The sequence below is a fragment of the Gambusia affinis genome, linkage group LG08 (assembly GCF_019740435.1).
Source record: "Gambusia affinis linkage group LG08, SWU_Gaff_1.0, whole genome shotgun sequence".
Lineage (NCBI taxonomy): Eukaryota > Metazoa > Chordata > Actinopteri > Cyprinodontiformes > Poeciliidae > Gambusia > Gambusia affinis.
Window position 1 is genome coordinate 27772044 of NC_057875.1, and position 27565 is coordinate 27799608.

Consider the following 27565-nt stretch of genomic DNA (forward strand, 5'->3'; position numbering starts at 1 on the left):
AAGTCATTGACTTTCAGCATTCTCTCTGTTTTACTTTATGCCAAACAGAAACGGACAAGGAAAAACTTTACTGATATCCTCAGAGTATTTGCCGGGTGTTTGTGTCATTGCCTCGGGTTTGTAAGTATGAAGTATAACCTACACAAGTTATAATTTGTGATAACCACTAGTGTTGTTACTTTTTTATGGCATGTATATAAGTACACGTTGTTGGTTGCCTTCTTGACTTCTGTTCACAACCATGGGAGAGCTCTTAGAGGAACAACGGTCTGTTTTGTTTGCAGCTTTACTAAGTAAATGTGAGGCACTATAAAGCTTTATTTAAACCTGCAAGTAAGACAAGCATACCTCCTCAGCTGCCTTGTGGCAACTGGTATATTACTGTTACTTTGTTGTTGTGGTGCTGTATTACTCTTGCGTTAAAATTATTTACACAGTTCTTCAAATTTATATTTAAAGTCATCTTTTTAGTTTGATCAACATGCTTCTTATGACTGGGACTAATAGTAACAGTTTGAAGTGGCCCATCCACAGTCCTGGGAGCTTAGGGAGTTTAATATTAGCAGAATGTAAAAAGGACTTCCAAACTACAAAGAGTGTCTAAAATAGTAATGGAGATGGCAAAAAGTGCATGAGGTGTTACAGGAAAGATTTGGTTGCTGCAGTTCATTTTCCATTGACTTTAGTAAGTAATTCTTTGCATGTACATTTTTGTTTTTGGATAAAAATGAAAACTATATATATGTTGTATGTATGGTCCTAGTTTTTGGAAGATACCTGACATTTTCCAATCAGAAAAAAGTTGGTGGTTAAAGCTGCAGTAGGTTACTCTAAAAAATGTTTATTTTATTTATTTATTTTTTTCACATATTAAAATTGTCACTATGTCCTGACAGAATGGTATGAGACAGATAATCTGTGAACAGAATCAAGCTTCTCCACCTCCTCCCAGTGCTACTATTGCAATCTGCAGAAATGTGCTGCTCCCAGTCAATAACAGCCAATCAGAGCCAGGAGGATGGTCATAGCGCTATAAATTACACTTGTGTATGTGCTGCTCAATGTGCTAATGGTGGAGAAACAACTTACTGTTACAGGAAAACTGTTTACCTCCTGTCATTGGTGACCATGCTAACTAGCCTGAGCATTTGTGACAGGCTGTCTTAAGGGGAAGAAGCTGTAGCACAGCAGAGAGCAAGGGGAGTAAGCAGCGTGTACACAAGCATGATTGACACCGTTTTTGACAGAGCATTGTATTTCTGCTAAGGGTGCACAGATTTTTTATTTATTTTTTTTATTTTTTGGCTGATCTCTGATTACCGATCTTTAAAAAAACCTGACCTGCCGATTCCGATTTTGGCAGAAAGTTAGTTTTTCTTTTTTTTCTTTTTTTTTTTTGTTAGAAATGTTGCTAAATATAATAAAGTTGCTGAGTTGGCAACAGTGGGATTGCCAACTCAGTTATTGATTAGTGCAAACACGCAGGCATGACCATGGCAGAGCAACAGAGGACAGTGGTTGATTTTTAGACCTTTGTCGAGGTCGATAAGATCGGTGGATAAGATTGGCTTCACATGTAGGTATCAGCTGATCTCCAGTCTCCCAATGCTGGAAAGGATTTATCAGTGCATTCCTAATTTCTGCAGCTAGTACTGGGAAAATGCAGAAGAGCTTAATAGACAGTTTTAACAAATGTATAAAAATATATTTTCGATAACAGTTCCATAAGGCAGCCTTAAGAGAAAATTCTGCCAGGGTTATGAATAATTGTGGACCTAAGTGCCTATGTACCAGGAGTTTATGTTAAAGCTGCAGCTAGTAACTTTAATCTAAAAAATGTTTTTTGCATATTTGTTAAAACTGTCACTATGTCCTGTAAGTAGAACATGTACGGCTTTATTGATCAGTCCTTAAAATGAAGTTGTATTGACTTATTTTGTTAATATTCTGTATCTGTTGATGGCTCTGAAAAGAATGTATCAGTTGAAGGACTTGATGTACTTTTTTTTTAAACTTTTGTTTAGATGCTACAGTTTTCCATTGTTTGTTGGATGTTGTTTGAATTATTAGTAAATGCACTTTCTGTTCTATATCTCATAAAACAAGAAATTGATCTGCACCTGTTTTTATTTTAATTTTTTTGTTCGTTTTTAAAGATTATTATTGCAAAAGATCACTTAGTCTCAACACCAGAACATATTTAGATTTGCAGACACAACAGTGAACATTTTTCTGTGTGGCCACCAAAGCACACAGAAAACACAGTCAAAAATCACATGTGCCTTAAATAAATTTACAATAAATTTATATATATATATATATATATATATATATATATATATATATATATATATATATATATATATATACCCCCCGGATGAGGTAACTGGAAGAACAGGTGTTAAGTGTTGCTAAACAAACATCAATCCAGAAAGATGTTCTGTTTTTTCTTAATGCAATATTCAAACTTGGGATGAGGTAATAAACTCTATTTCCATTTGAATGCAGTGACTATAGAGTGTAGTGGGGGTAATCTAAGCAATTCTGATTATTCACCGGGACTGTTATGAAAAATATAGATTCCACTGACTGATTGCATCGGGTGACCAGTAGAGGTCACTGTAAACCTTTGTAAATTAGGTATGAACACACACCAGTTAAAATAAAAGGGAAGCGCTGCTGATTACTGCTATTCTCTTGACCGTGTGCGTTATTTTTATGGCCTGTGGGATCGTGAGTCTGCTAGATTACCTTAAACGTATTGAACACACTGTAAACCCAAAAGGCTCTGCCAGCCTTATGTGCTCGGTTTTGGTTCCGTTCCGGGGAAGAGGAGCCAGTCTGAGCTAGACAGCTGTTTAGCATCCCGGTGTCCGCGGCTCTTGGGAGGCTGCTGTGGGGCTTTGGCTCCAACATGCCGACGTGTTGCTAACCTGAGGGACTTCATCACTACAGGTAAACACACTCAGGGCGAAATCCTCTTTACTGGCGGACCCTTCACAATGGGATAGCTAGTTTTTTATGCTAGCGTGTTTGGGAAGCTAATTCAAGATTTAAGAGGAGAAGCAATAACTTTTCCATGTAGGCCCAGGCTGTATTAAATGAAATCATCATTCGAAAACGTCTTTATTTACTTGAGCTGCTTTACAGAAACGAATAAATCGATCTCGAAAAAAATCGATAAATCGATTTAAGTGTGACAAGAGAATCTGTATGAGGCAAATAGTTTTCACATCTCTTTAGAACCACGACTGCTTATCTTATCAGCTGTGATGTCAACAGAGCACATTGTTGATTACCCATAATCGCCGCTTTAGTTCTGCTGCTGTATCAACAGCCAGGCTCCGGCCAAGAGAGCCGCTTTAATTCAAAGTGTGTAATGAGCTTGGTGTGGAGCCCGAGGGGATGGACATTCCTGCGCAGCACTCGTCGCTGTTTGCTAGGAGTCCATGAGGTCACGAGAACCTCGGCGGTCATGTGACTCAGTCCTCTGCTTCGTCCTCACTCAGCCGCCTGACGGGGGGGCTGATCAGATGGGGAGACTGTCTGTGGTGGCTCCCAGTTAGCCGGCGTGTCCTGGAGCTGAGTGAGGATGAAGCTGATCTGGGAGCAGAGTGATGAAGTGAGCTGTTGCTGTTTTATTGCCGCTGAGACTCAGATGAACTGGGTGTGGAGACCATTCAGTCAGTCATCTGATCTCTGGAAGGATCCTTTAAAAGGCCGTTTGTGTTTTATGGTCAGCATGTTAACATTTTTGCCTGTCAATCCGGAGATCTTTGGTGTCGAGATTTGGCTGTAAAATATTGATGTGGTGTTTGCAGTGAGGTCAGCTTCAGAGAAAGAGACAAACAGGGAAAAATTAATTTGAACGACAAACTAGAACGAAAAGTTGACCAACCTGAGGAATGATATTCACTTTCAACTATTATCACAGGAAACAACCTGTCAGCCATCTTGGGGATGGATAGATGGGCGGACAGGTGAAAGTTGATGTAAGTCTTGTTTCCTTGCTGTCACACAACTGACTTAAATGAATGTGTGATTAACAGGCGTGTGCAGCACTGGATGGCATAGAGAAACAGCCGTGCAGGTATTTGACACGTCTACTGGAATAGAGACGTATGTTTTACATGCAGACAGTGGGGCCTGAGGAACCACTCAGAGCCTCTCTGGGACCCAACATGGTGTCCCACTGCTTCCTGCTGCTTTGGATCCTCCAGCTCTTTGCGTCTACATGAGGATGTTTTTGCTGAAACACTTTTAGTTTTTTTTTGAACAGAACCAGTTTTTTTTTCTATTTTTATTTATTTTTTATCCATACATCGGCTGAGTTTCTCGGTCAAATGCTGTCGCGCCGTTTCAGCGTGTTGTAGTCTACGTCTTTGTAGAGTTTATTAGTGTTGACAGTGACCTGCTTTGATACTTGAAGACATTAAACTCAGCTGGTCTATCATATCCTGATGTAGGGTATGCACATTCCTGAAATGACGTCTGTATGTGAAGGCTGAAGAAACGCTCAATTGACCTGTCTGCAACACCACAGTGTTTGACTAACATTGATAAGACAGCTGTGTTAACTGCAATCCTTTTCTTCTTTATCTTTTTGACAGTTGTGTGCTGTTTTCTCATTTTTAATTCTGTAATAATCCTTGTGAACACCCTGCTGAGAGCAGTAAGTAAAGCCATGCAGCAGTGGAAGTACCTTGCAGAGATTTGTGACAACAGTCCTGAAGGTTTCAGGTTAATGAACCCATTAAGGGAAACTCTCCAATCCTACAACACTTAATAGCTGCGTTTCCATTAACTGTATAATTGCTCAGGTTGACGTATCAAAAATAAATTTGCTTAATGTCGGGTTTCCGCAGGGTAGTGAATGGTAGTAAATAAAGAGCTGGTGATGAAGTGATGTAACGTTCAGTATTGTTGCTTTACACCAAAAAGGTTTCCAGGGTTGAATTCCTTTGAAAATTCAGAAATACTTTTATTGATCCTAAAGGGATTGTTGTGACTCAAATGATTCAAGATTCTTCAAACAGTCGTGGTAGACGGTGATGCTGTGCTTCACCCTTCATTGTCCGGTTGGCCAGATGTTCCTCATCTGCAGCGGAGATCCAGGCCTGTAGCTCTGGAAGAAAGGAAACTTCACTGATTGGAAAAAATATGGAAAACATCTTGGTCACGACAGTGTGCAAAGAAAAACGGTTCATCCTCTACCACTGCAAAACAAAAATAGTATTTTAGTTTGAGGCATTGTGGAAACCAGATTTCAAGTTTTCATTTTCTCAGGCATCACATATGTAATTTATTTAAATGTGTTTTTTTTTTGTGAACTGAACATTTTCTTATTTGATGCTGTAAACTCTTTGAAACAGTCACATGATTTTTCTGAGCCTGAGCCTTTTAACTGATGTCTGCAGCATCAGATGACGAATAGCAGTTTTTATCTCACTAGCAAACCAAAACGTAAACTTTGTCCTGCCGAGCTCTTGTCCCTACAGATGCTGTAAACTGTAAAGTTAGTTGTTTTTTTTTCAGTGACATTGATGTGTACTGTTGATTTCCTGTGCAGGACCCAGACCTTCAGCTCCATATGGCTCTGTATGATGAGAACATCCTGAAGAATCCTTTTTACTTGGCCTTGGAGAAGCAGAGACCTGACCTCTGCAGCCGCGTGGCAGACTTCCATGGCATCGTGAGTCCTACGTGCTCGTCTTTCTCTAAAAGTTCCTTCTGTTTACAACTTGTTCATATTTGCATCAAGTTGACGAGTTTACAGCAATCACTTCCTCTGCACATTGATCATGGATGTTGAGAACTGAAGGTTGGGACAGGAGTTACAGAAATGATTCTCTTTTTTTAAAACTATTTCAGGAAAATGATACAATGAACAAAAATACAAAGAATTCACATCTGAGATCTTTTTATTCATTAAAAGTACGACGGCTAATTTCTCATATAGCTCCATTTGCCTGTACTACCATTCACCTACATTGACTGAGGTCCAATAACAGGATTTTGTAGAGCAAAAAATACTTTTCTAAGTTTAAAAAAATAAATAAGCTCAGCCAAATGCTTCTTGTACAAGTAACAACTCCTCTCTTGATAACTGAGAATCAGAGAAGAGCAGAGTGGCAGAAAATTGAACGAAAGTAAGAGTAGCGATACGTCAACATATTTATACTCAAGAAAATGGAAACTTTTACCAGTAATTTGTACAAGTAATTGAACAAAATACTTGTAAAAAAAAAAGTATTTGGTAAGGCGTCTACTGAAGTACAGAGTATAAATATATCACATGAATTGTGGGTAATGTGGTTCGAATTGACTGGTTTTGATTGTGATTGGTTAGCAACCCATTCATGAAGTTCCTACTACTGTAATCACACAAAATACAATTATTCCATTTCTGCTCATTCATATCATTTTGGGCATCTTCATCTTCAGTTTGATAGCACTGCTGTTAGTCATGGTAACTGGAATGCATGCGGGGAGCTCGGCCTGATAGCAGAACCTTTTCTCCGTCTCCCCTCGTTGAAAACCTGCAGGTTCTGGTTCCGTGTTGTGGAAGTTTGAGTGTGAGCAGCTACTCAGACTCTCACTTCGACAGCTACATCCTGCAGCCTGTGGAGGAAGGATACAAGACTGTGAATGGAAAGGTTTGTCCTTTTCTATATTAGTCTATCAAACCTAATGCCTGCAGCCTCTGGGAAAACCAGGATACTCCCTTTAGATTTGAAAATTTTACAAAATCTAAAATCACAAGATTTTTTTTATTTTAGCTTCATGTCTGTTCTGGTAATCTCTATATGGAATCTGTTGTTCTTAACACTTGTAAAAACCAAATCACTTGTGTATAAAATCCAAGTATTTTATAGAGGGTTTAAATAATTTTTACTGTCAGGGATTGTAAAGCCAGATGTTTGCATACACTGCATAAAAAAAAAAATATATAAGCATTGTTTCCACTCTAGCTGATATGAAATCTTACTAACCTGTTACCTTTTAGGTTAAGGATGATTACCAACACTATTTCTATTTGCTAAACATCCAAAAGATTGTTGAATATTTGTGATTATCTTCAGATTCAGAAATGCACTTCCCCCTTTTTTAAATTCTGCTTTTTGTATATTTGTTAAATCTGTCAGCATGTTGTGACAGTATGGTACAAAACAGATCATCTGAAAAAAATCAAGCTCTTCCATCTCCTCCCAGTGCTACTGTTACCATCTGAAGAAATGTGCCATTCCTGGTCAAAAACAACCAATCAGAGCCAGGCCAGGGGGAGGGTCTCAGCGCTGTCAGTCATTCTCATGAATGCGCTGCTCAATGTGCTAATTGCAGAGAAACAACTCGCTCTTAGAGGAAAACATTTTACCCAATGTCATTGGTGGCGTCAGCGCATACACAAACATGATTTACAGCATTAAGTCCCTCCTCCTGGCTCTGATTGGTTGCTTCTGACTGCAGTGTGTTTCTGCAGTTAAAACTGGGAGTACTGGGTGATGGCAAAGGGAGCTCCATTTTCTCACAGATTATCTGTCTCATCCTTTACAGTCACGACACGGTGACAGTTTTAACAAATATCTAAAAAGCATTATTTTTCTTACTAAAGTTACACTCCCCTGTTTTAAAAGGTTACTTTATCAAAGGAAAAAAAAAATCCCTTTAGACTGTGTAATTGTAAACCAGCCTAGATGCTGCTCTCCCTTGGTTAACACTGTGAATTTTGAAAAGCTTTTTGTAATGCATAATACGGCTTTGCTCACAGGATGTCAAAATCCAGGACAGGCAGGTGGTGCTGGGCCTCGGCTTCCCAGCTCCGTCTGCGGTGCCCATTCTGTTTGAGGAAACCTTCTACAACGATCAGGAGCAGAGCTACAGCATCCTGTGCATCTCCAGACCGCTGGAGGTGGAGCTGAGTCCGGCGGAGGTCAGTCCACCACCGGCTTACTGTCTGAGGAGCCTGGAGGATGTCGGGGAGTTCCTGGGTCATCACTCCCACAAGCTGGACAGGTTCATCCACAGCTTCTGTCAGGCTTTCAGAGAGCAGGAGAGGAAAGGCCTCCGATACCACATTGTAAGGGACAGTCTGTTTGCCTAAACATGTGAAGGATTTATTCTTGTTCTTTGGACTTCCAATTCACTATTCTCTTAGTGTCCCCTATTCTGCTTTACAGCAGAGGACATCCGTCATTGAAAGAGGTTCTAAGTGTTCCCTCTGTGTTTTACTGTCCCACCAGGACTCTGTAAATGGACTTTACACTAAATCTCTTCAGTGCCTGCTGAGAGACTCTCGTCTGGTGAGTAGAGACCAGAAGCTGTCTGTGTGATAGGCTGAACATTTACTGAGGTTCTGAAGCCAGTGGACAAGAGCAGGAGGAGGTCAGAGGGTGATGAGTCCTCCTTTAAACTCTCAGATGACCAAGCATTGCCAGTGGTGCAGCACTCGCTCCAGGACGCTGGTATGATGGCTCCTGCTCAAAACAAGTTGAACTCTCACAATTTATCACATGAAAAAGAGGGACTGCTCTGGTCTCCAGGACCGAACCTCCTAACCCTGACCTGGCTCAGACCATCCATGTTCTGTCTGGTTTTATAGTCACAGCACAGGATCCTCATCCTCAGCAGATTGTTGTGTTAAGACAAAGAGTTGCAGCAAGTCGTTTACTTTTCTGTCCTTGTGTTTCATAGAAACTCCTGGCAAAACAGGAGCTTCAGATGACTCTTCTCAAACAAGCTGTCGGGGTAACCTCACCAAGTTTGACTTTTCAGATCAGTTTTCCAAACGCAGATGTGCACGTGTCTGCCACAACAATGCTAACTTCCTCTTTTTTTTCAGATATATATCCATCATGGTATCCATGATTTAATCTTTAACCTTGTGGGGACTCTTGAAGCTTGTCAGGTAAATAAATCCCACTCAGCGACATTTCTTATTATTTCTTCCTGGTTTGTTTTCCCTAAATATAAAACACACATTTGAAAATACCAAAACAAAATTTCCTGTTGGAAGCTGTCTCTCAAATGATGGATTTTCTTCAGCTTACTGGAACATCGTTTCCCTCCGGCTTTTAGAATGGAAATCTCTTTGTTTATGCAGCTATTTAAAAATATTTATTCTGATAATTATATTCATTTCTGTGTTTTAGTATTTTTCTATTTTCAGTTAGAAACCAATGTTGCTTACTAAAAAAGATAAATTGAGAATATTGCCAAAAAATAGCAAAAATAACAGGGTGTGGAAAACTAAATTAATTTGATGACAAAATACTCTTTATTGCAAATATATTATCTTCATATTAATGGTTTTCTATGCTAAAAAATATGATAATTAAGGAAAAATTTATATTTTCAAGTACCGGCTCCACCCTAACTTATAAGTGTGCCTGTGAAAAATCGTTTTAACTTTCATTTTCTAAATATTTTTCCACTTCCTGCTCCCCCTGCATCCCAGAAACAACCAAAATCCAGACCCTGAGCATAGATGTTTCAAATCTAGAGTTTTGGTTAAGATGAAGGGGAAATCTGTGGGATTAAGGCTGAATTCACTATTACAGCTACTACATGCAGCTTTTACCATTGCCCAAGGCTATCTTTGCAACAAGACATTCTATGTACCCAATCTTTTGCAAAGACAGACAATTCTGCTCACTGAAATTACTGAGAGTCACAGTATTTTGTTTTTGCAGCTGTAGGTTTTTCATAATGATGGGATTGTGTCGGTTCTCTGAAGGCTCTTCTGACTCTCTGCTCTTCCACAGGATGCTTCTTTTAACAAAATCACCAGGAGCCTTCAGGACCTGCAGCTGAAGGACCTGGGAGTGAAACCAGAGTTCAGGTTCGGCTAGCCGCTCAGCCGCCGGTGTGACACTGTATTCACATGATGACACAGTTAAGAAACATGTCAAGACTGAGATCCATATGTTGGCAAGGCAAACGGATTCTGATCAGAGCTGCAGAACCGTTTTGGTAAACTACAGATGAACTTAAAGTTTTAGTTTAAATTCTGCATCACAAGTCAGAACAAAGTGGTGAGGACAGTAAGCTATTCTTCTGCTCCTTTTTAAATACGCGAGCTAATGGACAGCTAGTGTTCCACACTCATTGTGCTTCCTTAAATTTCAATTCAGATTGTGAGATTTTTGTTATCTATGTACATATTTGGAATAAATAATGCAAGAAAAAATAAATAAATATATATATATATATATATATATATATATATATATATATATATATATATATATATATATATATATATATATATATATATATATATATATATATATATATAATGAACATGCGGACATGAAGTGCTCAGTTCACACAGTGAAGCAACTGTGTGTCTGAGATTCTCCATGTTCTCTGCTGCTGCCCTGTTTTCCTCCAGTATGAACTTGTCTCGGGCAAAGAGAGAGCTGAGTCAGCTCAACCAGCAGACGTCCCCCCTCCTCAAAGTGTCGTGTCTGCGCAGAGTCATCCTCACTGCCACCCATACACCCAGACGTACAGGTGAGCATGACGGCGTTTAGATTTCTACTGGAGATGCTTATGTGTCCATGTATGGACTTACTTTAGAGGAAACATGGTACTAATCCAGTCTCATAAGGTATTGGATCCAATTCTGCCAGTTTTAGAATAGCAGGGTAAAAGATGTAATATTTAAAAGGTTACATGTAAGAACATAATCACATCACAGCATTTGTAATCCTAAATCAGTCTAAAGTTCACTCAGTATGGGAGGTGATGCAAAGTGTGCAGTCCCAGTGGTAAAATAGAACATTTTGTCCAAAATAAAAGTCTAACTAAGATGAATTATTTTATTCATCCATTGAATCTAAACGTGGCGGGGGGAGGGGAACCTGATTTCAAACATGGTAGTTTAAACGAATCATATTTATGAGCTTTGGCTTACCAAAGGTTATTAGTGTAAGGAAACTACTTTTATTAAAGATCTAATGAAGAAAAATTGACCCTTGAAAGAAGCTGTGTGTGCAGTCTGAGTGAATTAGTCTGGAACCTTTCTCAGCAGCAGCCTGACCTCCCTGTAATCAGATCAGCAGGCAGCACAGTGCCCGCTGTGTCAGCTGCCGATCTGTTTGTTCGGTTTGCTTTGACTCACAGCAGCACGACTGTTTGTGTTCAGAATGGCATGATCATTCCTAATTTGTGTTTGTCAAAAGGCCAATTTAGGCATTTGCTTTGGACACTGGGAGAAGAGCTGTTGGTGTCAGGAGTGCAGCGATTTAAAAGCAGTCTGAATGGATAAAATCATTGGATTTTTTTTTTTCTTTAGAGAAGAAAGTTGAATTGTGTTGCTTTTTTCCCTCCAGTGAGTATCGAAGCCGTGAGTGCAGATGATCTCCTCTCTGTTGTCCTTTACCTTTTGGTCAAGACTGAAATCCCCAACTGGTGAGCATGGAGAGGATCCACTGGGAATGTTTTCCCTGTATTTTAAAAAAAGAAAACTAACTGAAATGACCCAGACAGGTAGGAAAGGCCCTACAGGTTAACTCCTTCTGAAAAACATACATGTTTGTTAACTTTTAAGCCTCTCAGATTTCTAGAAAAAAAGAGAAAATTCTCAGACATACCAAAGAAGACTTTGATTTATTTTCTAAAGCAAGTTTCTTAATGAAACAGATTCAATTCAGATTAGACAGATTATAAATAATCTAAATAACAAGTTTTGCAGTGTTTAGGTCCACAGGAAATCGTGGTTTCCTTGGAAACTGGCCGTCCGGATGCAGTTATCCAGATATATTTCTTCAAGTGGTTGTCTAACTCCGTCACTTTAAAGGGGCATCATTATGTAAAGTTGACTTCTCTGAGCTTTACATTATGTTACAGTAATATTCCCTCAAACATGCCTGGATTCTCGATTCTTTCTTGCATGTATGAGCAATGCTTTAATCTCCATGGCAACCATTCGGCTGTGCAGAACATTTGGAGGGTATCCAGCGATGCATTCAGGGACAAAGCTCGTCCTCAGAGCTGTAGTTTCCAAGCTTCTACATTACAGAGAACCCCTCACACCTCACTCCCACCATTTAGCTGTTTGCTGATCAAACTGCACATCAGCTGAGCTCATTATGGGAGCTACTTCTCAATGCCACAATGGTGAAAACCTGGTTAAAGGTTAATAACCCTGATGTTTCGGTGACTTCCTGGAGGTGCATAATTAAAAAGAGCATGAGTTCCTTAAAGAGACAGAAGCCCAATTTCAAGGTGCTAAATTATGACATCAAATTTTTTTTAAGTTACATTTGATATATATCACATTTTTACAACTGAAAATAACCTAGTTACTTGATTGTACTATAAAATGACATTATGTGGCTGGAAAACACATAATCGTGGCTCTTAAATGGAGCCTGTCAAACGTGTAGGTTTGAAGTTAATGTCGGGTTTAAGTTGGGCTTTCAGTTCCTCTTCTCTGGAGTCCTACTGTAGGTGAAGATAGTAACTTCATTTATTATATTTGTAAAGATTATGAAATTCCCCATATTTGAGCATCATTTAAACTTGCATGTCATACAGATGATGTGTTTTGTAGCTCTGCAGGCTGATTGTTAAACTGCTGTGTGTTTTCAGGATGGCCAACCTTAGCTACATGAGGAACTTCTGCTTCAGTAACTCCAACAAAGATGAGCTCAGCTACTGCCTGAGTACGTTCGAGGCAGCAGTGGAGTACATCAACCTGGGGAAGCTGCAGAACACGTGCTCTGTGAGACACACTCTGGAACGGCATGTTGGATCTCACCAGATGTGACGGTTCTGAGAGGGTTGCAATTATTATAATTTCTGTTTTTGTCTCTTGCTCTCAGGTCACGGGTGAGCTTAAAGACAAAGCTCTATTCAAGGAAAGGATGAGTCTGCTGACTCAGAACATGGCCGCTCCCGTCCACCGCCTGTTTGAGGTGAGCTGGAACAGTCCGCTGCTGCTTCCCTGAACCCACCTGTCCTTTCTGCAGGGCCACAGAAACCTGTAGCCACTGTTAATGTGGACGCAGCCTGATCGTCAACTCAACACAGATGTTTTTTTCTAGAGACTTACTGGACTTGAGCTAAACTCAAGGTCTCATCAGCCTCTGGTTTTAGTAATGCAGCTTTTGCACAGTCAACTGTTTAACACAACCTTCTAATTAACATCAAGCTAATAATGAATATAGGCCTCTAGCCCACAAAAAAAAGTTACAGAAAACAAATGTACACCTGAATTAAGACAATTTTTTAGATGATCTCTGCATAAAAAAAGTACAAACATGTAAACAATTCAAACCACTCAGTAACTTTTTATTATTGACACTGTGAATGCTACATAAAGGTTTTATAAGTTTGATTTAAATAGTTCTGTTTCATCCCTACTGACCGCCAGAGGGCGGTGCTGAAAGCACTGAAAGTTCCTTCGCGCATGCGCCGTTCGAGTAATAATATCAACATTCACACCTGTGACATATCGGACGATCAATCAAAGGCTATATAGCATGACGTCATCCGCGGCTCGGTTTCTATTTTCTTCTAGCGTGGGGTTCACTTTGTATGGCTTCGGCCTTTTGGATTTCTGGATCTTTTCACCGTCGTTGGACGCCCGACTGCCAGTTGTGCCGGAGTAGCGGTGTACCGCCCTCCTAGGGCTGCGACGGATCTTCGTTCAAGGTATTGTTTGTTGGAGATGACAGCGTTCACGCCTCCTTCCAATTCGCAGCTTATAACCACTGTGTACACATGTTGGAGCTTAGCTAACGGTGTTAGCCTTTCTAAGATTTGACGTTTCGCTTTAATTGATGTCGGTAGCGTCTCGCCCCCTCTCCCAATTTCAGCCGATCTTTTGATCGCAGTTTTGTGTTGTGCTCACCTGACTCTTTGCTGCTTTAATTGGTGACTGAGGCGTTTTCGCCCCTTCTCCCAATCTTGATTTGATTTTCATTCTTTATTGGACGTAGCGGACCGCGTCTGCCTGTCGTTGGTCCGCTGTTTTTCTGTAATTGATGGCAGCGTTTTCGCCCATTCTCCCAACTTTAGCAAGCCTCCTGTTCGGAGTTCTGGGTTGGGCTACGTGTTGCCCCTCCGTGTTTAATTAATTGGGTAGGGTGGGAGGCTTGAACAGCAGCTGACTGGGTATTCAGGTCCGGTCAAGCACACTATTGTGTGTGCCAGGACATTCTCCACTCGTCAGCAATATGAAAACAGATGGCGTCTGTTTTCCCAGTGGTGTTCTGCCTGTAATGATGATCCAGTCACCTGTGCGCATCCACTATTTGGAGTTTCTTCAGTCTCTTCTTGTTAAGGGCCGCTCTCCTTCAACGCTTAAGGCATATTTAGCGGCTATATCATCTAGTCATGCTGACACTGATGGCTGTATAGTGGGGAGCCATAATCGGGTTTCTCTTTTTTTTGCGTGGTGCTCTTAGTCTACACCTGCCAATGGTTCCGTGAGCATCAGATTGGGACCTGTCCTTGCTCCTCAGTGCTCTGTGCCACCCTCCATTTGAGCCTTTGGTTCAGGCGGACCTCAAATGGTTGTCATGTAAGACTGCTTTTTTGTTGGCTATTTTCTCAGCTAAGAGGGTCTGTGAGCTACATGCTCTTTCTGTCAGCCCATCATGTCGCAGATGGAGTTCAGATGGCTCTGGTGTTACCTTGTGGCCAAACCCAGCGTTTGTTCCTAAAGTGTTTTCTTCTCATTGTAACCAACCATTGAGATTGGCACGTTTTCATCCTACGTCAGGGGAAGCTGGTGATAGTTCTGAGTTACTGTGCCCAGTGAGGACACTGGAGGCATATATTGCAGCCACTACTGCTATAAGATGCTTAGACCAGCTGTTCTTGTGTTATGGGGGCCTAGATTAGGTTGTCCTCTGTTCAAACAGCGTCCCTCCCATTGGACTGTGGATGTCATCTGCTACGCCTACGCTGCAGAGCGCCGCCCCCAGCCAGTTCGCGTGACTGCACACTCTACCAGGAGCGTTTCCATTTCCTGGTGAACCTTGAGAGGAGTTCCACTGGTCGCTATACGTGCTGCTGCATCATGGGCTTCTCTGACCACGTTCACTAGATTGTACAATGTGAATGTGACCTCCTCCCATCCTCTGGACAAGGTTCTTTTACAAGGGTCTTCTGGGCCTTCTCAGTGAGGTTTGTGCTCAGGATTCCTTGTGACACGCTGGTATTAGTCATTCAGTTTTTTCAGCACCGCCCTCTGGCGGTCAGTAGGGATGAAATAGAACGAAAGTTATGTATGTAACTACGGTTCTATGAATCCCGGATGACCGCCAGAGATTCTCTGTCACTCAGAATCCTTGCGTTTTGCGAGAAGATCCTGTAGGAACAGAGCCTCGGATGACGTCATGCTATATAGCCTCTGATTGATCATCCGATATGTCACAGGTGTGACTCTGTTGATAGAACGGCGCATGTGCAAAGGGAACATTCAGTGCTTTCAGCACCGCCTTCTGGCGGTCAGCCAGGATTCATGGAACCGCAGCTACATATGTAACTTTCGTTTTAAATAAGTAGGATGTGATTGGAAACATTCAGATCGAAGCTTGTGACACATTGACAGGAAAACAGGAAGGGAATTGCTTTCACTTCTGTCCTGATTGGAGAACAGAAACGACACCAACAGTCCGTTACAAGATAATAATGTTGTCCTGTCTATGCACCTGGCTTGTTTTCTGAGCTCACTGATCTGTGACCTCTGACATTTATAGTTAAGCCCAAAGTTATTCCTACTGCCTCTGTCAGGTTTATGTTCTAAATGTGTCCTTTGATGTTTCTTTTGAGTACTGTAATGTCGATGAAGGTGCTCTCTCTAATTATTAAAAAAGATAAAGAACCTATTTGAAATGCCACATTGTAAATAAAATATATATATGTAATTTTTACCAAACTGGCACTCTTTTTGATTTTTTCTTGTTGTCTTCTGAGATGCAACTGCCTCCTTTTCTTTCAGAAACAAAGTTTTTGGTTGAGTGAAAGTAGTTTAATATCCAAATCTGCCAGTGGGAAGAACCATTTTATCTTTAACTGTGTGATGTTTTATCTACATAACTAAACTTTAAATGTAGTTGCATTGTAAAGAGATTCTTCCGAAGAAGTGATGAAGTGTAATGTCACAAAGTCTCAGAATTTAATCTGAACATTCGTGTCATTGTGGTGTTGTTGGTATTCCTCCAGAGCTGTTCTCTTTATAAAAGTATCTCTTCTGATATTTTTAATCTGTGCACGTCCTGCTGTCTGTTGGGCCAGTAGCTCAGTTCAATCTTGTTTTCTGCCTGTATTTTGTAGCACATAGCTAATGGAAATGAAGCCGAAGTGGAACGTCTGCTGAGTGACGGTGAAGCTGATGAAGATGTCAGGATGTGTCATCCTCTTTGTTCCTGTGACCTCTGTGACGGCCATCTGTCAGGGTCAGTGTGTGTCGTAGCGTATTCACACCCCTAGATTAGAAAAGCAGGCATCCCACATCGTTTACCACATCTGTGATGACAAGACTAAATCATTTCTGCATCACACCAATCAGGAATAATATGACATGTCTGTGCATACATAGACGTATGACTGAGTGGAGATTTGGTCCGTCAGTGGGTTCAAAGTGAACGCCTCAAATCATTCCTGAACCTTTGGTACTTTGAAACAAACAGAAATCCTGTTTGTTAGTGTACATGATGTGTGATGTCCCTGCAGATGGTCCAACCAAAGGTTTACTGGCAAAATGTTGCCTAAAGCATCACATGCGTTTCTGAAGGAACCAACACACATGTAACCAGCCATCTACATTTTCCAGGTTGTCCACAAAGGACATCTTGTTCTTCATTCAGTGCCCTGATGGCCTCATCCAGACAGTGTTTAACTGTTGTCACAGCTGTTCCTATTGGCTTCATATCTACATCCTCTCACTTTCTGAGTTAGGCCAGGACTAAACATCAGCAGCATTAAAATGATCTGAGTCTACATTTGTTATCCTGTCATGGTTCTCAGTGAAGTGAGAGCCTCAGATAGGGCAGGCAGCGCAGCTGTTTAAACATACCAACAAGGTAACTTTTTGTTTCAGGCGCTTGAACGATCTCTCCATCATCACACCGTTCTCCAGAGATGACAGAGGACACACTCCACTGCACGCCGCTGCGATGTGTGGTGAGCTGCTGCTGAAATAAAGACGGTTCAAGCACTGAACAAGCAAAACAAGGCTTAATGTTTTTGATACTGCAGGTCAGGCCCAGTTGATCGACTTGCTGGTGCATAAAGGAGCTCCAGTTAACGCCACAGACTACCACGCCCTCACACCACTGCACATGGCCTGCCAGCGAGGATACCAGGGCGTCTCAGTGAGTGTAAACACACAGGAATATGCACAAATGCACTGCTTTGATCTGTTGAGGCCAAGACTCACCCCTCTGGTCTGCTGTCCATCTCTCTTCCAGCTGCTGCTTTTGCACTACAAGGCCAACACAGAGGCCCAGGACAACAACGGAAACACACCGCTGCACCTGGCCTGCATGTATGGACATGAGGACGTATGTCAACCGCTGACCTTTTACCCTGTTAACAAATCCAAGTATTTATTTTTTAAATCACAGCGCACACAGAACAAAAAGAAAATACCTGACACTAATGTATTCTCAGATTGTGTACAAGGAGTTTTGGCAACATCATATTCTTTCCAGGACAGTTTCATCAGCTGTTCAGTTTTTCCAACCTGTATCAAGTTGGAAAAAAACTTTAAACTTTAAAGAAACATCACATTCAGTTCAGAGGTTGATGTGTTCTAGTCTTCTAGTATTAATGGTGAATTGGATACCACATGTGATCCAAAATAATATAATTCTGATGTTTACAATATCTGAGAAGTCCTGGGAAAAATTTGTGCAAGACTTAGCAGCACATTTAATCATTTCCCAGTGATGTAGACGAGCATAAAAGTTGTATCTGATTCTGAACTAGTTAGGAGAGCTACATACAGTTTGTGGCCCAACGTGTGTGCTACCGGCTCCACCTCCCCAAACATATAGTGCATATATTTTAGCTGGAGGCTACATGTTCTGCATTTATATGTTCAGAGTGGACCTCATGTGTCATGTACAGAAGCACCAAACAAGTAGGGCAGCCATTACTGAAAGTTTTGAAAAAGCCACCAGTGAAGTGTGTTTGAGCAGCAGCAAAGGATGCAAAAATAGACAGAATGACACTGAATAGGTACAAAAAAGAAAAACGTACTTTTGAAAAAGACAAGCTCCAGTGGAGCAGCAGAGGCTAAAAGGCTTTTCTTTGATGCCACAGAGTCCCAAACTTCCAAACGTATCAAGAAACAAACTATGATTCTTCAACAAAGATTCCGTTCTAGTGTTCTTTCCACATGCTGATGTTTGCTTTCCAGGGCCACTAAACAAAACATTCTGTGCGACCAAACTAAGGTCGCCCTGATGCAGCGATCTGGTGAATAATGGCTCAATTTACCTCAGTCTCCCCAGTATAACATTAACATTTATAAGAGCATCATCTTCTCTCTTTGGAAGTGCAGTAAATGCAACACGAGATTAAAGGTTGTGGAGGCTGGTGTTCTACTGCCTTGCTGCGAAAACCAGAATGTAGATTTTTTTTAATTAATTTTTTCCTGTTGAAAATCTGCTGAGAGTTTTGAGAGCCACGTTTCTTTCTGTGCCTGGCGTCAGTGTGTGAAGGCCTTGGTGTACTTCGACGTCCAAACGTGCCGTCTGGACCTGCAGAACGATAAAGGTGACACTGCACTGCATATAGCAGCTCGATGGGGATACGAGGGAATCATCCAGGTGCTGCTGGAGAACGGAGCGAGCACACACATCCTCAACAAGAACAGAGAGACGCCACTGCAGTGTGCACTCAACTCTAAGGTGAGCCATAGACTCAAAGGACTTCACTGCAGGAGAACGTGTTGCACAATCTTCAGAATGAAGGTCTCACTTCAGTGGTTTTGAACAAATGCTGGAGCTTAGAAAAGGTGAAGGTGACAACATCTGATGTCCTTTTTTTGTCTCTAAAATATAAGAATAAAAAGCAAACAAACTGTTTAAATTAGTACCTCCCAATGATTAGGGGAACTATTTCGAATGTTCCCCTAATCATTTGAGGATTAGAGGATCTAACCAATTTTGTAATAAACCCTCTTCTACAATTAATTTATCATAGAGCTTAATGATTTGGATTCAGATGTGAAAAGTGTTATTGGGAGAGGACAAAATTGATGAGTTGAAGCTATTTGTTCATTAACTGGGATAATGTAAGCAGATTTCGGCTTGTTGCCCAGCTGTTTAGTCCATATCATTTCCTTTCCCCGCAGATCCTCATGCTGTTGAAGTTGACGCAGAACAACCATCAGCACAGCAGAAATGATGTGAGTCTCCACTACTTCTATGTCTTCCTGTTCTAAACGGCGTCTAAATGTTACAGCAGATAGAAAGGTTATTACTGAGGAGAAACAAGCTTTGCTTGTTCAACTGATACCAGTCAGACCTTTAAATGGAAAACTGATTGATGGCAGTAATGAGTGACCTACAGTTAGACTGAGTGTTTAGTTACAGTCTTAGTATTAACAAACACAGAAATTCTTCAAGAAATCCACATTTCTCAGCTCCATAATTTCTCTAGTAAAGCAGACAAAGCATTATTTTTGCAGAAAACTGAACATAGAAAAACAAATTCAGCTGATCCAAAACCTTTTTCAGTGTAAATCCATTTATCCAAATCAGCTTCACACAAAGAAATCAGGCCTCAAGGAGTCTTGTTGTAATCATCCAGTTATTTATTTTGAACCAGAGGAACTTTTTATCTGAATGATATTGTCACTAAACTCTGTTACTCTGTTAAAACCTGCTCACTCCCACCTGCAGGTGGCAGTATTTCTTACACTTTCTCACACTGCTGCCTCATCCTTACTTGATGTCAAGTTATATCGAGCCTGTCTGCTTTTAATTTTTCCTCAACTATTGTGTCTATATGTAAATAATGGCGGGGCATTAAGAGGAAAAAATGTCCCAAATTTCCTTGTAGACGTTCCTATAAGTTGCACCACAAAAATCTGCGTTTTTGATTGAACACAAAGCAGAACCTTTGTGTGCAAACAGGTTTGTTCACAGTTGCTGAGTTTTCATTCGAACATCTTGTTGGACGTTTTTGGTTCCTTGCCCTCAGTCTGCAGGTTGCTCCCCTCTGGCCTCAGACTGCAGCAGCAGCCGCCGCTCCTCTGTCTCCAGCACGTCTTCTCTGAGCTCTGAAGCCAAGCCTGAGGCTGAGCGTGTTCGACACCGAGAGGTGAACAAAAACACACACTACCACACACACAGAGCAGAGTCTGCCAAACCCAAATCTGAACACCTGAAGCAGAACCTGAGATCCCAACAGTTTTATGCCTTAATGCTGCTGAGCAGAGAGACGCTGCAGTAGGAACCTGACATCCAGCCGTGCTATCTGCTGCTGCGTGCTTGTTTTCCAGGTGGAGAAGTTGCTGAGAGCCGTTGCTGATGGTGATGTGGAGATGGTGAGTTGTTTAAAGGAAGAGAGCCGATCTGAGCTCTTTTCAGTAAAGGGCCGTTTGTGAGCCATTGTGTGTGTGTGGGTTTCAGATGCGCTACCTGTTGGAGTGGACAGACGAAGAGGAGGATGAAGGAGAGCTGGAGTCTGAGTCACACCTCTGTCATCCACTCTGTCAGTGTCCAAACTGTGGTCCTGCTCAGAAGGTTCGACAGGGTTTGTCTGAAGAAAACTTTCTCCAGTCAGAAGACAGACAGTTGTGTTTAATGGCGTCTCTGGTGCCCTGCAGCTGCCTCTGCATCTGGCTGGAGCGCTGGGCGTCAACAGCTGCAATGCAGACGGCTTCACGCCTCTCCATGTGGCCGCCCTGCACGGCCACTCGTCCCTGGCGGCGCTGCTGATCCGCCACGGGGCGAACGTCAACGCCCGCACCATCCAGAGCGCCACCCCGCTTCACCTAGCCAGCCAAAACAGCCATGTTCAGGTAGGAAGGCCCGGGACAGCTGGGGACGATGCTTCAGCAGGGGATGGGCCCCATAAACAGCAGATCATTAAGTAGAAGTCAGCTGAGAGACAGAGGTGCCTTTCAGTTTACCAAGTTTAAAATGGAGCAATAAGTGGGGAAAAAATGAATTTTTTTCTGTATCTTGATTGTCAGAATTATCATGATACAGTTTCAACTTCACATTGTAGTTAATATCTGCATCTTAATATCAATTTCAATACAATTAAAATAACAAATTAAACATTAATAACTTTTGACATGTTTTACGAGATTGCCATGAACAAAAACATTACTCTCAATAAATAAAATTAAATATAAATAAATAAACTTGCACTTCTGTAGCTTGGAAAAGTCTATTGATCTTAAAAAAAATATTCTCAGAGTTGAAATAGTTTTCAGTACAAACATAAAATAATGTGGATTATGTTGGACTTGGCTGCACAGTGGCGCAGTTGGTAGAGCTGTTGCCTTGCAGCAAGAAGGTCCTGGGTTCGATTCCCGGCCCGGGGTCTTTCTGCATGTTCTTTTTGCATGTTCTCCCTGTGCATGCGTGGGTTCTGTCCGGGTTCTCCGGTTTCCTCCCACAGTCCAAAAACATGACTGTCAGGTTAATTGGTCTCTCTAAATTCTCCCTAGGTGTGAGTGTGTGTGTGACTGGTTGTGTGTCCTTTATGTCTCTGTGTTGCCCTGCGACAGACTGGCGACCTGTCCAGGGTGACCCCGCCTCTCACCCGGAACGTTAGCTGGAGATAGACACCAGCAACCCTCCTGACCCCATTAGGGGTCAAGGGTGAACAGAAAATGGATGGATGGATGGATATGTTGGAGTTCTCTGTAAAATGCTAAAATTATCATGGCTTAAGATATGCATATTGTTTGTTTGTGTTATGAAGTTTTACAGACTAACTTTATTATTGTTGTTGTCATTTTTTGTTTGTAGATACGAACTACAATTATTGTGTTCCTTAGCTCTGGTCTCATCTTGGTAGAAAAATGATTGTAATGACAAGATGCACTGTTTTATTGCACATGCACCATCTGTGGAATAGAAAGTTTAGTTTAAGTGTTGACAATCTGTTTATGAATAAGTATGCTTAAGATGTATTTTTGATCATTTCCTAATGCTGCACATGCCATAAATTATACATGTTGACTGGAAGTGAACCTCCATATACAGACTGTAATTTAAAGATTTATAGTAAGACTTTGGGTTTAACCCTGCCTGCCCAGTGAGGATCCAACTGGTGATGAAAATGTTTTCCTGAATGCAGGGGAGCATCTATTTGATGATGGTCTATGTGGTGTTGACATTATACAAACTCTCTGGCCAGAAGAAAAGTCTCCAGCTGGATTTAAATGATTAAATGGACGGTGGTGATCTGATGTACAGGTTGGTGTTCCCTGTTCCCTGATGGACCCTTCATGTCTGGTGTCATGAAGGGTTAGGGCTACCCTAACCTAGCACTAAGATCAGCTGGTCAGGTCAAAGTTCAGCAACGTTATGATAACGACTGATTACCTGAATGCTCAATGACCAGATAATTTTATGGCATGACAATATTCCAAGATGACAATGCCAGGGATCACTGGGCCGACATTGTGACAGTGGGTACAGGAGAGTCTGAACTTTAACCCCATTGGAAGTCTTTGATCTGTTCTTCAGAATGCTTTGGACAGTGGCAGATCTTGGTGAAAAATGAATGCTGCACTGGATGGAAATAACTCTCGTCACAGTGCAGGAGCTCCATGAAACAGACAAACCCTGCCATGGAGGTGGTGTTGTGGTGGAGGCTTAAAGCACAACCCACTTTGTCACAGGTTTGATTCCCAGCCTGATGCCCTTTGCCCTCTCATTATCCACTTTCCTGTCTGAAATCTCTCAATAAAGGCCAATTAAACATATTTCTGACATATTTCTATTTTGCCATATTTCTGTGTTTTGCAGTATAAAAACTAAAGTCTCTGATATTCCAGTGTTTTCATTCAATTCCTCTCTGATTAGGATGTCCAGAGGAAAATATACACACTATTTCATGATCCCCAAATTTGTGTTTGTTACTGTCAGGTTGTGAGGTTTCTGCTGGAGTGCAATGCCAAGCTGAACAAGAAGGATCACTATGGAAACACCCCTCTGATCCATGCGTGTCTCTGTGGTAACCTGGAAACCGTCAACATTCTGCTGCAGGTACACGCTCAAACTAATGGAGAGGCTTTCTGGCTGACGAGTATTCACTAATATTCTATCGTAAAAATAAAAATAAATTTGCGTGCAGAGTAACGCTTTGGTGAACGTAGCAAATCTGCAAGGCAACACGGCTCTGCATGAGGCGGTGCGGGGGGGGCACCAGGCGGTGGTGGAGCTGCTGCTTAGGTCTGGGGCCTCGCCCAGCCTCAGAAACAGGAGGCAGAGGACGCCGCTGGACTGCGCTTATGAGTTTGGTGGCAAGGTTGTTCCTCACACACACAACACACAGATAAACATGAGCCCAAGACAGAAGATCAGAGCCACGCTGACTTTAGGATCACATAATACATTTTATTTGTATCTTGTGTGCCTTTTTCAACACTCAAGGTTACCTCACATAGTTGAACATAAGAAGACGTAATATTGAAATACACAGTAGAATCAAGTACGAAATAAGATTTTTAAAAAGACGCTGCAATTGCAATACAAAGGAGGCTTCTTGAAACAGATGAGTTTTGAGTTTGGATTTCAAATGTGCCAAAGAGTCTGTATTACTGAGATCAGTTCCAAAGGTTAAGTTTCGCTTCAAAAAGCAATCAGATCGGACGCTGGGAAAGACTCTTGTTCTGTTCATGTTGTGCTAAAAGGAGTTAGCCTGTCAGTGAAGCTGTTCCAGCCTAAAGTAGCATCTCAATGCTAAACATGTAGCAGCAGCACACACATCCCCAATGCTAACATCAGTGACCTCAGTCACATTTCTAAAGTAGAAAGTAAAGTATATATATATATATATATATATATATATATATAATTTATTAATTACAGAATCTACAATGAACCCTATTGAGACTTCTAATCAAGTCCCAGTACCAGTAGAAGTCCAAACCTTTGTGTGTGTTTGTGGCCCATAAATTGTTCACATTTCTCCAAAGTGCCATGAGTTTCCTGTTACTTGCCACATTCAATTCTGCTTTCCCGTTTCCTCCTTCAACAGAACACTGAAACGTTACGAGCTCTGCAGAAGGCATCAGGACTTTCACCAGAGGATGAACCAATCAAACTCCTATCTGTGCCCAAAGGGGCTCTGGGTAATATTAACCTGCTGACCACTGCAACTGTTTAACTGTTCAGATGTGTTAGCACACTGCTGCAGCTGTGGCCTGCTCCTCCTGTGTTGCAGCTCATTCATTGGTGCAGCGCCTGAAGCTGCAGGATAACTCCAACGGCCGGAGACACAAACTGGCTCAGTCTGCCAGCAGGTGGATCCCAACACATCCTTCACATTCAGAAACAGTTTAATAAGATCAACAAGGATACACTTTATCATTAATACTTTTGTATGTTTTTTTTTTTTTTTTTGCTTTAGGATGCAGCACATGAGAAAAGGTTCATCTGGTTCTCCCCCCAGGAGTCCACCATTTCTTAACCAGGTACATCCTACTTCCTTCTGTAACGAAGACTGACTGATCATGAGAGATCAGGATCAGGAAACACTGGAAAGCTGAATGACTTTCACAGCAACCTGAGGATTGAAGAAAAATGTTTGTCAATATATAGTTTTGAATGAATTAAGTTCATTAATTAGAGATTCTGCAATTAACTTTATTAAAATTGTTAATCAAGTCCCATTACAAGTACAAAATACATAAATACAAACCTTTGTGTTTGTATTTATGCAAGACGGCATAATTTACTAAAGGGGCAGTATTATGTGAAATCATCTTTTTCTTTTAGCTTTATATCATGTTATGTTTTTGCCTCATCAAAAACAAACCTGTAGGGTTACTTTGATTCCTTCAGAGATGTTTGAGAATCCTTTTATTTCCATGGCAACCAGTCAGGCTAACAGATCTCTGCCTTTTACATACAGTTGCTCCGTGGAGCCGCAGTCTCCAGCCAACCTTCTTCCTCACAGAGCACTACTCCTCCACTCAGCTCCTTCAGACTAGCAGCAGCAGTTAGCAAACACCAGGTGGAAGCGCACATCTGCTGAGCTCATTAAACAATCTACTGCATAAAAGGGTCAATAGAGTAACAGCGTTGTGACGATGTGCTGAATGCCGACTGTCAGAAACAGCTGTAGCTTCTTAAAGAGACAGAGGCCCAATTTCAAATTTCTTTTAAGTCATATTTGATGTACAGTGAACCCTTGTTTATCGCAGGAGTTACGTTCCAAAAATAAAAACCTCAGTAGGCAAAAACCGCAAAGTAGTCAGCTTTATTTTTTACAGTTAAAAAATAAAGCTGTAAAAAACAGCTTTATTTTTTACAGTTATTATACAGAACTATAGAACACAATTTGTTTTCAGGCCCAAGCAATTGTTTAAGAAACAAAAATAGAAATGTTTTTCTTACAAATAACTTAATAATACATTCTGTTGTGGACGGAGTCGAGGGAAGTCAATCAGGATGCAGAACATAATGCGAGTTCTTACACTGTGGAAAAAAATTTAATAAAATAAAAAAAACTGCACTAAAAAAAATCTGTGAGGGCGTTAAAGGTGAAGTGTTTTATAGTGAGGGTTTACTATATACATCATATTCATAACTGAAAATAACGCTGTTTCTTGTTTTTGCTGTAAAATGGCACAATGTGCCTGAAAAACTCATAATACCGCCCCTTTAAGTAGATTGAGGAATTAAATTAAAGCTCTAAGCCAATTCAAAAGAGTTGATCCAGATTAAAACATCATCTTCTTGTCTCTGCTGCTGGGCTCTTAAACCTGGACAATATTGATCAAAAGTAACAAACCTAGAAATATGTAGGCTTTTATTGACCTATTTACCAATCAAGTACAGTTTGTATGTATTATCTGTTTATCTATATCAGATAATCTGAGTGACAACAGGGCCAACCCGGTCTGCTGCTCTGACAGAAAGTGTGTGTTTGTCCAGCAGGTGAACCCAGAGCGGAGGAGGCTGAGGCGAGGGGAGACCCTGGAGGTCAACAGCCACTTAGGAAGCCTTGACTTTTCACCTCGTCTAAAGGAGCGGCCCCTGGTCCGTTGTCACACCCTGGACGGTGGGGTACTGGTCCCAGAGCCAGCTCAGTCCCCAGCCCACTCTGAAACTGACTGACCACTTGTTGCAAGTCGGTGTTGTGACAGCAGCTGGTGGGGCGGTGCAGCCAGGCGATGGGACAGCACAATCATTACCCCCTCCTCTAACTGTGTCACCACAAGCTCACTGCGCAGCAGAACCCCGGCCGGTCTCTGCAGGGTTCCTGACACCACAATTCTTCAGCACAAATCTGGAGGGAAAGGGGATTTCTCACAGCACTCTACCAGTTTAACGCACAATGTGTTTCGGGTCACAGCGTGTGATCTGGTTTCATTTGCCCCGGCTTTTAGATTTAGGTCACTTTCTCTGGCTGATTGTTTCGTGGATGCACTGTTGGGCCTTTTTACACATATGCAATATTTTACTAGATTTCACAGGTTGCTATACGGAGAAGCTAGTTCTGCCCACAAAGCTCCACTGATTCCTTCTGTTTCCATTCTGACTCTGTCTGAATTTACATCATCAACATGGGAAAGCTTCCCAATTTGACAAAAGGAACATTTCAAGTCAAATGCTGGAATCCATCCTACGATTCTCTCCCACTTGACTTTCTGCAGCTTGATGTAATGTTGTGTGTGGAATTCTGGTGAAATTGTGGTGAAAACACAATATCTCCGGTTTCTTTTACTGATTTAACTTTAATATCATGAAATAATCCAGGATGATGCTGATGGATCATTCTTACACCATGTTACTAAATTAAATCCATCTGTCACATTAGTCTCAGCTCTTCCCCCTCCTGTACTTTTCTCTTCTGGGTTTGGTGTTTTCATAGATCATGAAGTTGAATGGTTAGGAAAATGCTCAAAGGTTTGCATATCATTTATTCAATTGTTTGTTAATATCTGGGGATTGTGCTACTCCGGCTCCTATCCCAGTTTTAGCCACTTGATTCTTCTAAAATATAACGGCTATTTCACTCCTGGTTACTCTGAAATAACCACTTTTTCTACAACTAGTCTGAGTCAGACGTGGGAAATTAACTTAAATTTTCAGTTATAGAGGCAGGTATAAAATATTCCCCCAATGTCACAAAATTGACAAAACATCCAGCAGTAGGTGGCGCCATGTTGCCCCAGGAAGCTTGTATGAAAATACCAGAACTAAAAAGTAAAGGAATGAGAGAAGGGATGAAATTTTCTTCAAATATCTTGATTATCACATCCTAGTCAGAGAACTAAAACTGTTAGAATGTGTGTGTTTGAATCGAGCTGCTCCATCTGAACCCTGTGACCACGTCTGACCCGTAGAACCTTTAATGGGAAAAAGGGATGCAGCCCATTTCCTCATGTTGGCTTCACACTGTC

General features: G+C 41.3%; 1 protein-coding gene across 2 annotated transcripts; it reads left to right on the forward strand.

Moving 5' to 3' along the window:
• The first annotated feature begins 2655 nt into the window (after window positions 1-2655).
• ankrd27 (ankyrin repeat domain 27 (VPS9 domain)) lies at window positions 2656-26978 on the forward strand. Of its 2 annotated transcripts, none has more exons than XM_044124050.1 (28): window positions 2656-2955; window positions 5570-5692; window positions 6546-6656; window positions 7769-8077; window positions 8241-8300; window positions 8692-8745; window positions 8840-8905; window positions 9762-9838; window positions 10391-10512; window positions 11334-11412; window positions 12595-12727; window positions 12828-12920; window positions 16291-16412; window positions 17057-17139; window positions 17215-17330; window positions 17427-17519; window positions 18675-18872; window positions 19319-19372; window positions 20170-20289; window positions 20471-20515; window positions 20601-20714; window positions 20798-20992; window positions 23079-23198; window positions 23287-23460; window positions 24193-24286; window positions 24379-24457; window positions 24565-24628; window positions 26097-26978. In XM_044124050.1, the coding sequence occupies exons 2-28, from the start codon at window positions 5591-5593 to the stop codon at window positions 26274-26276; spliced, it is 3057 nt and encodes a 1018-aa protein (XP_043979985.1). In that variant the 5' UTR covers window positions 2656-2955; window positions 5570-5590; the 3' UTR covers window positions 26277-26978. The 2 variants fall into 2 exon arrangements, with proteins under 2 accessions (XP_043979985.1, XP_043979984.1); XM_044124049.1 differs by having other exon boundaries at window positions 2657-2955; window positions 26094-26978.
• The last annotated feature ends 587 nt before the right edge of the window (window positions 26979-27565 follow it).

What these genes read in the sequence shown, in the direction of transcription:
- ankrd27 (XM_044124049.1), top strand. Translation starts at nt 5,591, where the DNA reads ATGGCTCTGTATGATGAGAACATCCTGAAGAATCCTTTTTACTTGGCC. An exon ending in ATCAGCACAGCAGAAATGAT is followed by an intron (nt 19,373 to 20,169) that starts GTGAGTCTCCAC and finishes CCTTGCCCTCAG; the next exon opens with TCTGCAGGTTGCTCCCCTCT. An exon ending in GTCCACCATTTCTTAACCAG is followed by an intron (nt 24,629 to 26,093) that starts GTACATCCTACT and finishes GTGTTTGTCCAG; the next exon opens with CAGGTGAACCCAGAGCGGAG.